Here is a 17,496-nt window from a genome sequence, read left to right as displayed (position 1 = left end):
TTGACCTCTACGTGCAACAAGCTCATAAGCTTCCTCCAGAATCTGGACGTGAACTGTTTCCCTCTGTCGGAAACCACCCTCAAGGGGGCGCCATGCAGCCTAAAAATATGTTCTACAAACAATTTCGCTGTCTCTTCCGCCGTGACTGCATGTGAGCAAGCTACAAAGTGACCCATCTTAGTTAACAGGTCTACTACGACTAGTATGGCGGTTTTCCCCTGGGATTTGGGCAGATCAGTCATAAAATCTATCGACACCGCCTCCCACGGTCGTTCTGGTGTGGGTAACGGTTCTAATAACCCCGCTGGTGCCCGCCTTTCTCCTTTGGCTCTCTGGCATTGGTCACACCTTCTCACATACTCCCGTACATCCTCCCTCACCTTGGGCCACCAAAACTCCCTGGTCACCAACCACATGGTCTTGTGTTGCCCAAAATGCCCCGCTGTGGGATTGTCGTGCAGCTGTTTGAGTACTCTCCCCCTCAATTCCCCTTCGGGTATATATAGCGCCCCTTTGTAATACAATGCCCCGTTTCTTTCTTCAAAACCTCCGGGGTCTTCTCCCTCTCTCCTTAAACCTCTGAGCTTCTCCTGGGCGTACTCATCATTTACCGTTCCCTCTACCAGTTCTCTTTGCCCCACCCAGGCCGCACCACACACCCAGTGGTCCTCTGGGATAATATGTCTCTCTTCTGGCGCTCCCTCCCCCTCCAAATATTCAGGTTTGCGAGAGAGAGCGTCCGCTCTGATGTTTTCTGGACCTGGCACATAGCAGATTTCAAAATGGAATTTGGAGAACTCCTGGGCCCATCTCACTTGTCGTTGGTTGAGCACTCGTGCCGTTCTCCAATACTCCAAATTCTTGTGGTCCGTACACACTTGCACCTTATGCTGTGCGCCAATTAGTAAGTGTCTCCATCTCCGGAACGCTTCGTGAATGGCGAGTAGTTCTCGGTCATATACCGTGTAGTTCCTCTCGGATTTGTTCAGCTTACGCGAAAAGAAGGCACACGGTCTCCATTCCGACTTATTGCTCCCTGGCTGAAGCAGCACCGCCCCCACCGCCCGGTCTGAGGCATCAGTTTCCACTCTCATGGGTTTTTGTAAATCCACATGCAGGAGCTGTTCTTCCGAAGCGAATGCCTTTTTCAATTCCTCAAAAGCGTGCTCCGCCTCCGCCGTCCAAACGAATTTCTTCTTGCTGCTTAGACAGTCCGTGATGGGAGCCGTTAAGTGGGCAAAGTTCTTGATGAATTTACGGTAAAAGTTCCCAAACCCTAAGAACCTTTGCACATCTTTTTTCGTTTTCGGTGTCTTCCATTCCAGCACCGCCTGGACCTTGCCTGGATCCATGGCTAATCCCTTGTCTGATAAGCGGTACCCCAGGAATTCCACCTCCTTGGTGTGGAACTGACACTTCTCCAATTTCACCCACAACTGGTTTGCTTGCAGCTGGCTCAGCACTTCCCTGACATCCTTTACATGCTGCTCCTCATTCTCTGAATATATCAGCACGTCATCGAGGAAGGCCACGCAATTCTTGTAGAGCAAAGGTCCCAGTACATGGTTCATGAGCGATTGAAAACAGGCGGAGCCTGCTTGTAATCCAAAGGGCATAACGAGATATTCGAAAGCCCCTAGGGGGGTGAACATCGTTGTCTTCCATTCGTCCCCCTTCTTTATTCGTATCAGGTTGTAAGCTCCTCTCAGGTCCAGTTTCGTGAATATCTTTCCCTTCCTCACCCTGGTCAAAATGTCATCAATCCTGGGCATGGGGAAAGTCACTGGTTCTGACACGGCATTCAACCGCCGGTAGTCCACGACCAATCTCGGTTTATCCGTGTTTTTTTTGTCCACAAAAAACACTGGGCTGCCCCCCACCGCTCTGGACTCTCTGATGAAACCTCTCTTCAGGTTTTTGTCAATAAACTCCCTCAACTCCTGCATTTCCCTGTCTGACATGGCGTACAGCTTGCCCACGGGGAGCTGGGCCCCAGGGACCAGGTTAATTTGGCAGTCAAAGTCTCTATGCGGTGGTAGTTTATCTGCTTCCCTTTCGCTGAAGACCTTGCTCAGGTCAGCGTATTGTTTGGGCACCCTCCCTTTGTCCGCCACTTCCGTCCCTGCTAGGGAGGCTTTTGCCCCTTCTGGCACCTTCCCCTCTTTGCAGTGTTCCAGGCAATGTGCTGACCCAAAGGAGACCACTCTCTGATGCCAGCCCACCAGCGGGTCATGCAACGCTAGCCAGCTCATTCCCAAAATGACTGGCGCCCCTCCCAGGGTGGCTACATTGAACGCTATCCTTTCGGTGTGCCTCGCCACCCTCATAACCATTGGGACGGTCTGTAGGCTAACTTCTCCCCCCAACAGCTCCCTCCCATCGATCGTGGTGACCTGCAGGGGGTTGCTTAAAGGGAGTGTCTGTATCTGGTGTTCAGCTGCAAACTCCTTGTTCATAAAATAACAGGAGCTGCCTGAGTCCAACAGCGCCTTGGTCTTCAGTGGGTATCCGTTTGCCAGCTCTAGCCACACCTCTATTACTAGGGCTGGTCTTGGAGGTTCCGGAGTGGGCACTTTTACTGCTCCTTGGCCTGTCTGCAGTGCCCTGACAGTGGCAGACAGGCGTTGGCTTTTACTGGCTCCTGGACTTCCTCCTCCTTCCCCCCAACAGCTCCCGCCATCCCTTGCCATTCCTTTCTTTGCGGGCAGACTCTGGCAAAGTGACCTGGCTGCTGGCAGAGATAACATTTCTTGGCGCTCTTTCCCTCCTTCTTCCTCCCTTCACTGGGATTTGAAACTGCGCGCGCGCGCGCTGTTCCAACCTCCATCGGCTCTCCGGGCGGGAAACTTGGTTCTGGAATCTCTGGAATGCGGAAATCCCTCCAACGCTCTCCTTTCCCCTCCCGCTTCTCCAAGGCTCTTGCCTCCTGGCGCGCTCCAATGGTCAGCGCTGATTTGGTCAGCTGGTCCATAGACTCCGCCCTGGGCGCCCCGGAAAGTTCGTCTTTCACCGCCGAAGAAAGCCCCTCTTCAAAGAGCATTTGAATGGGTTCCGCCGATAGGTCCCACCCCAATTTATGTATCAACATTGTAAACTCAGTCCAGTACTCACGAACCGATCGGCTCCCCTGTTTGCAAGCCATCAATTGTCTGCGCACCAGTCCCTGTTCAATCTCGCTGGAAAACATCAAATCCATGGCGCGAAAAAACTTCCTCGCGTCCTTCAGCATGTCACTATTCCCTGCCATCAGGGGCCTGACCCAGTCTCTCGCCCCTCCTTCGAGATGGCCAATCACAAACGCCACTCGCGATGCCTCATCGGGAAAGTCGTTAAACTGCAGTTCGAGAGCATACTGCATCTCTGTCCTAAAGGCTTGGTAGTTCCTGGGGTCCCCCCCAAACTTCTGCACCATTCCTGGCATCTTTCTTGCTAGTGTAGCGCCTTTTGCCTTTTCTGCATCCTGCGCCCTCCTTTCTTCTAGCCTCGCCGTTTGCATTGCTAGCTGGAGTTCCAACACTCTGTACCTTTCTTCCAGACTTGGACTTTCTCCAGCTCCTGCTGCTCCTCCGGCTCCGGCTGGGTTGCTCATGATGCCTCTCTGCACAAGCTGCTTTCAGGGACTGTCCGATTGCTGTGATGGGATGGTGAGCTGCTTGTGCGTAAAATCCTGATCCCTCAGAGTTTGGCTAAGTTCCCAAACCTCTGTCTGTGATGGAGCTCCTTAAGCATGGCTCCATCAATCGCTCGTAGAATCGGACAGTGGGCGTTTACGGAACTTCTTCCAGCATAAAAGCTCCTTAACGGAAACGCGTCTTCTGGACTCTCGGCGTGACAGTTTCCGCCGAGGAGTGGGTGTCCCTACGGGAGGTCCTGAAACCTCCCCACTGTTCTCGCTTGAAGTGTCTTTGAGCCCTCCCTCCGACTCACTTTCCCTTGGAACTCCACTTCTCCCCCTGCTGGTCCCCTCCTCCGCTGAGTGGTCTCTCTCACCCTCCATGAGCCCTTTCACCTCCTTCGTCTCAGATGACAGTTCCCTGACAGGTAACATGAGGGTTTTTTCCCCAAGCAGTATGTACAGTATATACAGACCCTCTGTTTCCAAAAATGGCATTTACTTTTTGGCCAACTACCATAAAGTGGGGCCGTAGCTCAGTGGCAGAGCTTGTGCTTTACTTACAAAATGTGTCAAGCTGAATCCCTGGCATTTCCATATGAGACTAGTAAAAACAAAAACTTTGTCTGAAACATTGAGGAGCTACTGCCATTCAGTAAATGACAAGGTGCGAATGGGCTCAAGGTCTAACCCAGTACAAGGCAGGTTGCTACGTGTGTGTTGTGATTGATCAATGTTTGTTGTGTTGGATGTACAGGACTGCAGAGGATGGGTAGTTATGAACTACTTGCGTAGGGACCTAGAGAAGGTTGCTATAAGAAAACAATAACGCATTGTGTGTGCTGATTCCTCCAAAAAGCCACAGCTAGGAGGCAAATAAATATATGATTTGTTTAAAGTTGGGCAATGCCAGTTGCCACCTGATGTAGCATGGTGACAAAGATAGCTTTGATTTCTGCAAGTTTTCCTTGACTGTCTTGTTAGTATAGGGCTGGCCCAGGACATTTTAGTGGTAGAGGCAAAACAGATAATAATGTGCAGCAGAGACACAAGATGAGGATACCAACAAGCATACGGCACACTGCAAGGAGACTAGATGTGCTGCCCCTCCCAGATTTCCAGCTCCTGCTGCCCTGAGGCAACTGCCTCACCTCACCTCATGGGCAGGCTGATGAGGTCTGGGAGAGAGGAAGAGATGCACTTGGGCAGAGAGAGGGGGAGAGAGATGTGTGGGAGGGAGGGAGGGGCATGTGTTTCTGTGAACTATATATTTGCAATGAGCCTGTGCATGAGAGTGAGTGTGTGGCTACCTTGTATATTTTTCCTGTTACTGGAGAATGCTCCCTGTTGTTATTAGACAGCAGCAGCATCACTGTGTGAGAGAGATAGAACAATATTGTGTGAGCTCCACAATCAAGGCCAGGAGGACATAGCAGACTTCCCATGGTAAACCTAATGTCGTCTGGGTTGGGGGAGCAATGACTGTACCCTCTCTCTCATTTTCAGTTATGGCTGCTCCCATAGCAGCCATGTTGTATTATGCTATGCTCCCCGGGTAGCAATTTTGTGACTGGATCCCACAGCACGTTCTTGATATTCAAATGTGCCTACTGGTCCAAAAATGTTGGTGACCCGTAGTATTACTTTTTACTATTGCTGCTGAAGACTAATGTGGCTACCCCTCTAGAAATGTAATGTTTATTGTAATCGTGCACATACTTCTCGTGACACAGCAAAAGAGAGTTTCCATCATGTATACACTGAAAGCAGCATCTTAAAAGCAGAGACATCACCTTGCCAACAAAGGCCCATATAGTTAAATCTATGGTTTTCCCAGTAGTGATGTATGGAAGTGAGAGCTGGACCATAAAGAAGGCTGATCGCCGAAGAATTGATGCTTTTGAATTATGGTGCTGGAGGAGACTCTTGAGAGTCCCATGGACTGCAAGAAGATCAAACCTATCCATTCTGAAGGAAATCAGCCCTGAGTGCTCACTGGAAGGACAGATCCTGAAGCTGAGGCTCCAATACTTTGGCCACCTCATGAGAAGAGAAGACTCCCTGGAAAAGACCCTGGTGTTGGGAAAGATAGAGGGCACAAGGAGAAGGGGACGATAGAGGACGAGATGGTTGGCCAGTGTTCTCGAAGCTACCAGCATGAGTTTGACCAAACTGCGGGAGGCCGTGGAAGACAGGAGTGCCTGGCGTGCTCTGGTCCAAGGGGTCACGAAGAGTCAGACACGACTAAATGACTAAACAACAACAAATACAGTGGTACCTCAGGTTAAGTACTTAATTCGTTCCGGAGGTCCGTTCTTAACCTGAAACTGTTCTTAACCTGAAGCACCACTTTAGCTAATGGGGCCTCCTGCCGCCAGAGCATGATTTCTGTTCTCATCCTGAGCAAAGTTCTTAACCCAAGGTACTATTTCTGGGTTAGTGGAGTCTGTAACCTGAAGCATCTGTAACCTGAAGCGTATGTAACCCGAGGTACCACTGTGCACTGAAAGAGAGAGAGATTTAATCCTTCAGTGACTTTTCTCTCAGTTGAGGGCTTTTTCGCTTTTCTTTGGTGCACTCGTAGTATTTTACCACATGGTGGCACTGTGTTACTAAAGAGAACACATGTGAGCTAAAGAAAAAAAATTTGAAGCCTCTCATACTCCTTACAGGAATTGAAGTGATCCAAGGATTTATTAAATGCAACCAAACTGTTTTCGTGCCTTCTGTCTTAAAATTTTACAATGTTATTTTTTGACAGTTTGACTCTTATCTGCCATTTTGATTCCACTTAGGAAGTATTTTGTGTTAGGTGATATATGCCCAGTGCCTGCTAGAAGCTAACTACCCTAGCATTGCCAAGTATTTTTCTATTCTATGCTTACCTGCACGTATATTTCAAGCTTCTTCAAGAGATGGCATCATAATTTGGCACTAGTTGCAAAGGTGTGTAAAACGGACTGTTTGCAGTATTTGCTCTCCTATCCTATTGTGAAAACAGTTGTTTTGTGAACTTCTTCAAATGTATGTGGGGTAATCCAGTAGAAGAAGAAAACACCTCCACTTCCTCACTCGTACAGTCATTCTTTGGGTTCCACTCATTTGTGTGAAGAAAGACAAGAGGGGCAGGACAAATCCTGTGTACACTCAGGCCAAGAACCAGCTGACAGAGGTGTGTTTCATCAGTTAAATCAAATCAGCAATCATAGTTGGAAAAGAAAGTCTTCCCATGAACATCTGCCTCACCACTGTCTAACAGGACACTAGACTTGATGGAGCTTTGGCTTAATGTAGTTGGGCCAATGTACACAGGATTTGACCTGCCTTTCTCGTTTTTCCTCACATGAGTGGAAGCCAAAGAGGGACAACACAAGTGAGGAAGTGGGGGTGCTCCTTATTCTACTAGATTACCCCACATACATTTGAAGAAGTTCAAAAAATGATGTTTTTAATGTAGCCACATTCTTAGGTCAAGATCAGATGTTCCTAACACGATGATAAATAGGACGTCACCCAAAGTGGGCTTAGGGTTTCTGCTATTTATGCACTTCCAGACCCATGATTTTTTGGGGGGTGAAATTCAGTCACATACTGGAAAATTCAGGTTCCACAAGTAAAGCTGATTGTTCTTGTGAAACAAACCAGCTCCCCGCCCCCCCCCCTGTACTTTTTGCAATAAAGGAAAGTGATGAGGAAATGTACTGCAAAGTTTCAAGTAACATTTGCTTCATATAACCTACCCACAAACTTTATGCAAGCGAGTCAGGATGAAAACTCTATAAACAAGTTCTCTGGAAGCATCCTTAGTTGTTCTAGTAACTTTCTGGCACAGATGCTAAATATTTCCCTTTCAAATCTCGTAACATTTATTTTACTGTAGTGTGAATCATTTCTCCTTCATGTAAAAGCAGGCTAGGGAAAGGCAGAAGGTTCTGTTAATCATTCCAAAGCATGTCCTGATGGCAAAATGAAAAGATCTGCAAAACAGGTTGATGAAGAGAGCATGATCATCAAGAATTGCTTTCAGCCTGCAGTTCTTGCCATCACCAGAAGATGGCAAGAAGTTCATAACTATTATAGTCATTGCTGACCAAGCGATGCTTCATGCTTGCTGAACAACAGCTGTCTAATCTGTTTTTGCTGCAGGTATGCATGATTGAGAAGGCCGGTCTTTTACACATAGGTGATGGTTTCCTATAATCATATAACAATGCATAACTGGTAGTCACAATTTCATAATTTGGCTTCAGTGTGGGATTTTGCGATGAGCTTTCCCAAAACAAGTTAATTGTGGTGATTCCTGGAAGATGGTGAATATATATGCTGGGCTGATTTGTTTTGCTAAGATAATAATACCCAGTCATGCAATACCATTTATCAAGTTACTAAATACATAAATGTCAAGCGCTTTGGTATTCAGAAGTGATGCAAATGATTTCTGTGTGCTTGCAGCTTGGTTGATGTTATTATAGGGGGAATAACATGGCATAATGAAATGTCACTGGGAGAAACAGCATAAAAGAATAAATCTGTCATACTGGAGAAGAGGAGGAAGATGTCAAGGAAAGAGGGGAACTTAGTACAAGGTTATGTCAATGTCAGTTAGCTCAGTTGTAACCATGGTGCTGATAACACCATTTTGCACGTTTTGATCCCCTTTTGGGCCACCTGCATTTTCCTGCATTGCAGGGGTTGGGCTAGATGACCCTTGGGTCCCTTCCAACTCCACAATTCTATCTTTCTAACACTGGTTAATTTTCATCAATATATCCCCCCCCCATCTATCTATTTATCTATCTATCTAATGAAGGAGAGGTAGAAGGAAACTGTTTAACTGTGTGATTTGGTTCAATTGACTGCTTCAGATATGGGCTAGTGATGGACTTTGTGGGGTGCAGGCCCCTGTCCCTTCCATCATGGATACAGCATCACTTTGGAGCTGAAAACACCCAGTTTACCTGATGCTTCTCTTCTTGATTAGGCAAATGACTTGAAGCCAGTCACCAGCCCAGATACATATGAACCAGGCATAGTCAACAGATGGAAAGGAGGACCATAGATTTATCTGATAGATTTATCTTGATGTTCTTTTCATCTTTAGTCTTCATTTCTGTAAAATGGGTACAAAACCAAGCCCTCTTCAACAGTGGTGATGATATTCTGGCTTATAGCAGAGCTTTCTTCACATCTTCCTTACAGAGAGAATTCAGTGTGTTACAAGACTCTATGTTGGCTTTGTGGCAAGAGATTAACAGGGCTGCTTCTCTGGAAACGTCTTCTCTGGTCAGGTGGAAGTAATATCCGCCCTCCTCATTATCTGCATAGGAGGATCAAACTGAAAGAAACAGCCACGTGTCCTATTTTCTGCTTGAGCAGCATTCTGTTCATCTTTTTCCCCCTTTACAGGGATATGGAGTTGATGAACATGCAGCCCTACAGGCTCGATGGGAAGAGGCGTCCAAAGAAACAATCAAAAGAACAACAAAGCCATGCCCTAAGTGTCATGTTCCAGTGGAAAAGGATGGTAAGTTTATTGATCAGTATTCAATACTGATCAATACAGCTCGGGGGGGGGGGGACCTCAGGCCCAGGGGCAAAATGTCACACAAAAGCCTTTCTATTAGGCCCTTGGTCTCTCCCTGGACCCAGTGGCGTAGCGTGGGTTGTCAGCACCCGGGGCAAGGCAAGTAATTTGCACCCCCTAACCCATGGATTTGCCCTAACCCCAGATGTTGCGCCCGGTGCGGCCGGCACCCCCTGCACCCCCCACGCTACGCCACTGCCTGGACCCTCTCTCCCAAGCCACACCGTCAAGCATAGTAAATTCTAAACATTATATGCCCATTATTTTTATTTTTTGTCATCCATCCACTTTTGCCTATGAACTCATTTGCAATTTCTTATTTTCTGTTTTGGTTTTTCTTCTAGGTGGATGCATGCATATGAAGTGTCCTCGGCCTCAGTGCAGATTTGAGTGGTGTTGGAACTGTAGCCTAGAGTGGAACAGGACTTGCATGGGCGATCATTGGTTTGACTGATCACCAAACAACACTGCAAAAAAACAGCACATATGACAATATGCTGGTACTCGAGAATGTAGACCCACAAGCACAGCTCCTTCTACCAGGGTCAAATCCTGAACTCCTTGCTCAGGGAGTGAATTCCTCATTAGTCCCAGATTAAGGAATTCACTTAATAAAAACACCTATTTATTAGCTCGGATATGTAGGTAAATGAACAGTTGTTTGTTCAGATGGCCCTTATGCTTCCTAAATTAATGATGACACGTAAAATTTAGAGGGCTCATGCTTTCATTTGTTCTGGTACATTACCCCTTGTTCCACCAACACCCCCTAGTGGTGTTCCTCCTTTGGTTCCTCCTTTGGTGAAGAAAGCTCTGCTATAAGCCAGAATATTATCACCACTGTTGAAGAGGGCTCGGTTTTGTACCCATTTTACAGAAATGAAGACTAAAGATGAAAAGATGAAAATGGGTAGTGTTACCAGTGTCTGTTTATCTCTTTAATGGATTTGTTCTTTGATCTAAGACTGGATCACTTTAAGTATTTTATTGGCCACACTTGATAAAGACTTATGCCTTATGGAGAGCATGATTTCCTATAACATCTGCATTTTCAGCATATTCTATGATGTCACCTAATACTGTATATTAATTCCACTTTCATACACTATGTTTCCATGTCAACATCTATTAAAGTCATGTGGCACTGATAATTTCCACCTCAGGTGCTCTGCTTGGCAAACAGTAGTTAGACATACAGTATTACATGAGCAATATTTGGAATTGTAATTCATTTTCTGACAGGCCTCCATGGAAGTTAAGCTCATGTTTTAAAACATTGTGTTTTAAACATGTTGTATGTGCAGTCAAAATCCACTGTTGCTGTCTTGCTCATGGAATGTTCTCTTCTTTTTTTATCTGACAGAGGCATTTGCTGATAAAGGAGGTGGGCAAATGATTTCCTACAAATTCCCTTCTCTGCTGCAGACCCCTGTGTCCCAGGGGATTGGGGGACCTTCCAGAATAGTATGGAAGGTGACATGAGGTCTGCAGTGGGAAAGGGCTCCCCTCTTAGGTTAGCAGACACCTCTGCTGGATCACAAGCCATCCTATGGGCAGCACAGCATCTCTCACATGGATCTAGGCAGTTAGTCCATAAATATGTACTACAATTGCCAAGAACAACTTAGTGGTTGCTTTAATCAAAGATCAATGCTTTTAAGTTACCAAAGTCTGAGTTTGTTTAGGCACAGTTTGGCTGATCCAAGAAGGAATTTGATACCTGCTGGATACTGTGTGTTGGTGATGAATGATGCCTAACAAATTAGGAGTGGAACAAGACAGGATGGCAGCAGACCCATGTCTTCATATATAGACTGCCAAGCAGGATGGGGGTGATTAAGAAAAGTGACAGGCAGAAGGGGAGTTCCTAGCCATTCCTCTACCTGTTGTTTTTCAGACCATGACCCCTTCCCACACCTCAGTATCCTCCCTAGTTGGACTTATTTCAAGTCTTGGACCCCAGTTAGGGGAGGGAGATTTGGGAAAGGCAGGTTCAAAAAGATTAAATGTGGAAATTAGCAAGCGTTTCTCCATCAAGTTAATCTGTTAACATGAATAGCTTCACACTAGCAAATTCTGACAAATGGAAGCCACTTTTTCAAGAAATTGACTTATTAGGTGTCTAAAATTATGACTGCCAAAAAACAAAGAAAAGAATGGGAAAGGATTAGGGAATAAGCTTCTGTACATGTCATTATCAGAGCCCAACACTACCTCTTCCTCATATCAGCGAATCTACTTTTCACAGAAATAAGATGCACAATCAAAGAAGTTTGCTCTCATGCTGAATCAAATCAATTCTCTTTGTGATGTCTGGCTGAATAAATTTAGGATAAGCATCAAAAGAAAATAATAAAGTTCATATGTTGACTTTTCCAGGTGTTCTCTGAACATGTTATTACATCACTTTTTCAATCTCTACAGGCTGGATTCTGTTTAAGTACTTCGTATTCTTAAGGCCGTTCAACAGATGCAAGGAGAATACACAGAGTGAATACTGTAAAATGTAGTAAGTGTTTGAACTGCTTCCTTTGGGATGCGATGCTCCATTGAACTAAGAACAGAAAATGTGTAAAGTCTATAGCAAACATAGCAAGAGATATGTCCAAGTACATATGCATAGCACTACACTCTAAGAGCTTCTTGTTGGACTACTAGAAAAGGTGCCCAACATTAAAGTGCTTCTTGATTACTTAGATCCTGAAACTTTTGTATTTATGCAGATGATGCGAGTAATCTTTAACATGTTAGTCTTGTTTAGATCATTGGTCTTGAACAAATGATGATGATCATATGAATACCTGCATCCTTTTCGGATCTGTAATCAGCTGCTCTGTAGTTCCACAATTCAGATGTGGACACAGTACAATTTGGTGTAAATAATTATTGGTCTGCTCTCTACAACATCTAATGTCTTTGTTTCATTTAACCAAGCCTACCTTCATTGCATTTATTGCAAGCCATTTATTGCAGACTTCCACTTGGACTACAGAAATAGGGGTGTTACCAAGGAACAAATGGATTCTCCTTTGGAAAAAATTGCAACGCCTAGATTTTTCATTCATATATCATATAGAGGTCAACATCCATCCAACCTACTCTGGAATCCAGATGGTCGACAGTCTTCCCCAGTACTTTAGCCTCTTGCAATGGCATCTGTTCTATAATGCCAAAAAGTACTACAGTGAGGTAGAGAATTCTACATACATAGATGCTATGATAGTGGCAGAGACTATATTTGCTCACGTGCTGCATGGCGTATGCAGCTCAGTCTTCCAACCCTGGAGAGGAATTTGCCAGATCCTAGCAAATCTTTTCTATTCTGATTCAGCTCTGCTGTGTGTGAAAATGGGCAGCATCCATCATTTGTCATTCAGTGATTTGCATCAGAACAAATGATGTACCTCAGTTGTTTGAAGTGAGGCGAGGGATAGGGAAGCATTGTCTGAGTGCTGGATTAGTTTTGGCTATTTCCCACATGCAAGTTTTCCATTTTTTATTTTTACCCTACGCTTTGGCTGCAAGAAGCTCGCAGAACAGCTACAATTTGCAACGCAAAAGGCATTGGGGAGAGAGAAGGGAAAGAAATATGCTCAGGCACTAATACTTAGTTACAGAGTTCTTATAATCACCAGCTGAAATGGAAACAGTAGAAGATGAGAAGGAAACAAACGTTGCTGATTTTCCAAGTAGAGGTGGAAGTAGCCTTGCTTCCCTTTTCTCCCTCTGCATGATAGAAAGACAACCACCAGTTAATTGAAGGAGGAGCATGATGGCTTCTCAGCAGGAATGGATGAATCTTTTTCTGAGTTTCTAATTCTTCCAGTCTTCAGTTTGCCATATGACTGCAAATTTTTTTTCCAAGAAGAAATATCGTCATAGTGTGCATTTCTCCTAATATGTGTATTTTAATACGATTTTGCTACCCATACACATTTTTGCAATCCATACAATGCACCTTTGAATGTAACCTACTTTTTGTACACTTTTTGTTTGGCAGGCAGCTCCACAAAATTCACATTTAAGTTTGTGTACTGTTTCAAAAAGTGCAAGTTAGGTAAGTTTGCCGAAATATGTGAACGAAACCAAATTTTCCCCCATCCCCACTTCTCAATAGATTTATGATAGGTGGCCCTGCTTCTCTTTTCGTCCTGCTGCACATGTATCTGCCATTGAGCCCAATGCAGACTAATGTAGAAAAATCCTTACCCTAATTTCCAATATTTTGACATTGGCTTTGGAGTTTTAAGCATTAAAATGACAGGAGTGATGCCCTAAAATAGGGTGGCATTTCTCCACATATAGCAACTGCAGTAGCACGATGTTGCTGCTCTCTTTCATAATTTTGTTGTGTAATCTTTGCACTTCCTCAAACTTTTTTCTCTGCAGAAAGAGAAAGTTAACACTTTGAAAATTGCTAGAAGTTCCAACTCCCGCACTTCCAATATTTCCAAATACTTGTGTTGTAAGAGTCTAAATTTAGGAGCACGTATTTCGTGCAAAAACTACATTTGCAGTCCAGTGCCAAGACATTTTTGAGTGAAGAGATGTTAACAGCAGAGTGAATGTGGCAATCACTCACATTTTATTTTTAGATTCAGCCTGCTAGGAACTGAATCATTAAAGAGGGAAGTGAAACATTTTGTAATATCCATTTTTCTTTTAGATTAATTCCTACTAATGGTGGGACCAGACACATAAATACAGGACATTGCTTGTGTTGTAATGTCACAATAGGAAGAAGGTTGCATCTTTTCACTTCGCTTGCCTATATACATGTTTACCATCCTGGCCCTTCATCTTGAGACTAGTGGGCTTCAGTCACAAAGCTATGCATTATGAGTAAACAGGTTGAACACTGGGTTCGAGTTGTTTTTGCTAAAAACAACTTCAGGAGAAGGGAAATTGGAGCAGGGAAGCAACAGAGAGAAGGTGCTTAATCCTTTCACCACACCCAGATTATCTGCTCCAAATCACCCTCAGATGCTTGCACACACAAACATGTCACACAAACACACATTTTGAACTCTGCATACATAAAACAGTTTGGGAGGGAATCTGTTTAGAGCTTATAAATGGCAGGAAGGGGAAGAGTTAAGTACCTTCTCTTCTCCCTCAATCCCCGCACTGCTCTGCTTCAAATTCTTCCTAAAGCTGCTTTTCAAAAAAGAAAAAAAGGCCAGCACTGGGGACTCTCACATTAATGTTTGCATATATGGTAATTTGTAGTCAGTGCCTCTGTTGTCAGTGCTCCAAAAACCTGCAAAACTTATTTAACCAAATAGGTCAGTGGGGTGGGGGAAAGGATATTACACCAATATTACACTAACATAAATTAAGAGAAAAATTCTTCCTTAATATTGTGATCTCTGATTCGTTTTCTAATTGTAGCTTACTTTAAAGTTTTATAACAGTTAGTGAATTCCAGTGATTAATTTCTTCATGCTAACACAGATTATGGTGAGTATATTGAACCTTGAAGAAACCAACACAGCCAACTCTCAATAATCATTGATGTTTTTAAATTGAATTAGTCCTTGGTGTAATGTGAACCCTACAACAACAAGGGAAATATACAATGCAGTATTTAATTCTTGTAAATTTGGGCACAAGGCCGATTAAGGTGTGGCTGGGTAAAATATGCGGCCTAGTCAAAACCTCCAGTTCTTCAAGGCTTGTGCCTGAGTGGTAACAAAAAGAGAATGAAGGTGCCATTTCCTGCAGCACATTACAGAGGGGATAGCAGTCCTTCTAATGTCAAGGCATCTACCTCTGACATTCTTTCAGGTGTTAGCTCCCTCCATCTTCTCTTCAGGGGAACGAGTATGCTGTGACAAGTATTGATTGATTTCTTCTACATTTGTATCCTACTCTTCCTTCAAGATGGTTATGATTGAGCAAGATTAGGTAGATCAGAGAGGATTGGGTAGAGGTATATGTCTCTCATTAGGAAACAGACTTCAACTTTTACATTTTAGTTAGCAATACTCTACTAACCGTTTTAGACAGTATTTGATTATGTTCCATTTAAATGCTACAGTAAGGCTAAATCAATGGGATATGTTCTCAACTCTTCAACTCTTCAACCTCTCATTGTTTCCTATAGCAACAGCATATATTCATCTCTGGTATTTATGCTTAGAGTAAATGCAGCCTAGAAAAAATATATTGGGCCCAGTAGTCTGGAATATTCTTATGTGCTGAATTTTGGGTATAAGGCAGAATGAGAATGATGCATGCATATATGATGTGTGTTAAAGGGGAAAGTAAAGTCAACATTTGCAGCTTAGGCCTAGTCCTAGTCCAAAGTGTTGAAAGTGGGTCAAAGAACAGACAATTACATACACTAACCATAGTTATAATGCATTACAATACAAAACTAAATCAATTCAACACCTACAGGTCATTTAAAACACACCAGAAGTTTCAGGGAATATAAAATAATACCCATAGTTCAATGAACGATACCCAGTACCAATAATATATATATTATACCCACAATAAGAGAATCACATGAAGTTTTACCTCTTCTTTTATTTAAAAAATAATTATTACAAATCCCAGGCAATTTGCTTGCTTGCTTGCTTGCTTGCTTGTGTGCAAAAATAGGAAATGAGATCAAAATAAATATATGTACCAACTTATTCTAGAAGCTCGTCTGCTATAAACACTTTTTATTTCTACAAGTGCATCGCCATGACAATAGCATTCACCCTCTATTACAACTTACATGAAGCCCTGCTCAAGTCCCAGTGTGGGAGTCCGAGATGTGAGTCATATATAAAAGGTCTCTGGAGCACATCCAGGATAAAATCTTTCACCCTACTGAAACCAATAGAATCTTCCCTTTGGCAATGAGGCAGAGATCCTTATCTTTTAATATCAACACAATGAGAATATATGACAAAGAATCATAAAATAAAGTTGATGTTCATCCTTAATTTCTGTCATTCAACAGCAACATTAGTCAGACTTTTCATCATCTTGTATGCAAGTAAACTTTTACATTCTGCAACCAAGCATGGGTATTTGATTCTTCACAATGGTCTCCTTCTGTGTCTCACTTTAAGAGCTAAAACTACTTGGCTGTTGGACTCTTTTTTCTGGGACAGAATTATGGAGGGGATACTACTGAGGCTTATAAAAAGCCAATAGGAAGGGCTGCCAGATCAAGGAGCACATTGATCCAGACATGGGGAAAGGATGGGAAATGTCAGGCATGCAGAAGTTTATTAGGCCTCCGAGTGCTGCTAAAACAATGATGTCATTGGTGTGTGCCAGTGGCTAGAGACATCTGGACCATCTTTTGCCCACATGATGTACATTTAGCTCTTGCTGCTGCCCCCCATCTCCAGCATACTTCAAGGATTGGGGAAAGGCAGGGGAGGGCCCAGTCCCTGCCATGCAGGTATCGAAATGCTGATATACTTGTGCTGTAACTTATTTAAGCCAGTGCTTATACCAACGCCTAGAGAGGGCTGTAGGCATATTCAGAAACAGATGGACCCTGTGACAGATTCTGGCAGCTCCTTCTGAAAATCTGCTGCAAAATCTGTCTGCCTGGGCCCCAACACAATGCTGTTGTCTTGTTTTGGCTAACGTTTGATGACATAGAAAGGAAGCAGATATGAAGCTGGCTTTATGAGTGCATAAGAAGAATTTTGCTGGAGCAGGTGAAAGGCCCATTGAGTCCCACATCCTGTGCTCTGAGTGGCCAACCAGATGTCTATGGGAAGCTGGCAAGCAGGACCTGAGTGGAACAGTGCTCTCCCTACTTGTGATTCTGTATGTTACCTGTAAGTATGCTTCAGTGCAATTTTACACTTTTTTTGCATGCTGCCTTGCGATGTTTATGTGTATAGTATAACAATAAAACAAATACGTTAGACCATTGATTAGTCCCCATAGTTCAGTTGCTTCCCCGACTAGCAGCAGCTCGCTAAGATTTCATTGGGGGGGGCGTCTTCCCAGAGCCCTTCCTGGGGATGCCAAGGATTGAACCTGGGACCTTCTGCACGTGAAGTAAGGGCCCTGTCACTGAGCCTTTTATACAGCATCCCTTAATTCCTGCAATGCAATTGTTCTATATGCAGCAAATGAGAAGGAGAGATAACAATCATTGTTATTGCCAGAGGGCATAGATATAAGAGATTCTGGCTTTGGGCCATTGTGAAAATAAGTTTTAAAGACTTCCTCAAAGTATTAAGCCTTAGGCAGAATGTTTCATTCTTAGAAGCAAACATTTGCGAGGAGCTGGAACAGAAGAGGAAGTCAGGAACGCTTGCACATCTTTAACGGT

At 44.0% G+C, this 17,496-nt stretch overlaps 1 protein-coding gene across 3 annotated transcripts in view; it reads left to right on the top strand.

Annotated features, from left to right (window-relative positions):
* Positions 1-16,260, top strand: part of PRKN (parkin RBR E3 ubiquitin protein ligase) — a 610,775-nt gene extending 594,515 nt beyond the window's left edge. For 2 of the 3 annotated variants that reach the window (XM_083605873.1, XM_083605874.1), the window contains 3 exons: positions 9,020-9,137; positions 9,542-9,986; positions 10,098-11,572. In XM_083605873.1, the coding sequence (XP_083461999.1) occupies positions 9,020-9,137; positions 9,542-9,651 (228 nt within the window). In that variant the 3' untranslated portion in view covers positions 9,652-9,986; positions 10,098-11,572. Of the gene's footprint in view, positions 1-9,019; positions 9,138-9,541; positions 9,987-10,097; positions 11,573-11,621; positions 11,707-14,984 lie in introns of those variants that run through there. The other variant, XM_083605872.1, reaches the window with a different exon arrangement.
* The last annotated feature ends 1,236 nt before the right edge of the window (positions 16,261-17,496 follow it).

The sequence above is a fragment of the Podarcis filfolensis genome (genome assembly GCF_964270895.1).
Source record: "Podarcis filfolensis genome assembly, chromosome: 3".
NCBI classification, from domain to species: domain Eukaryota; kingdom Metazoa; phylum Chordata; class Lepidosauria; order Squamata; family Lacertidae; genus Podarcis; species Podarcis filfolensis.
Note: the sequence above shows the minus strand (reverse complement) of the source record. Positions and strands in the feature narration are given on the sequence as shown.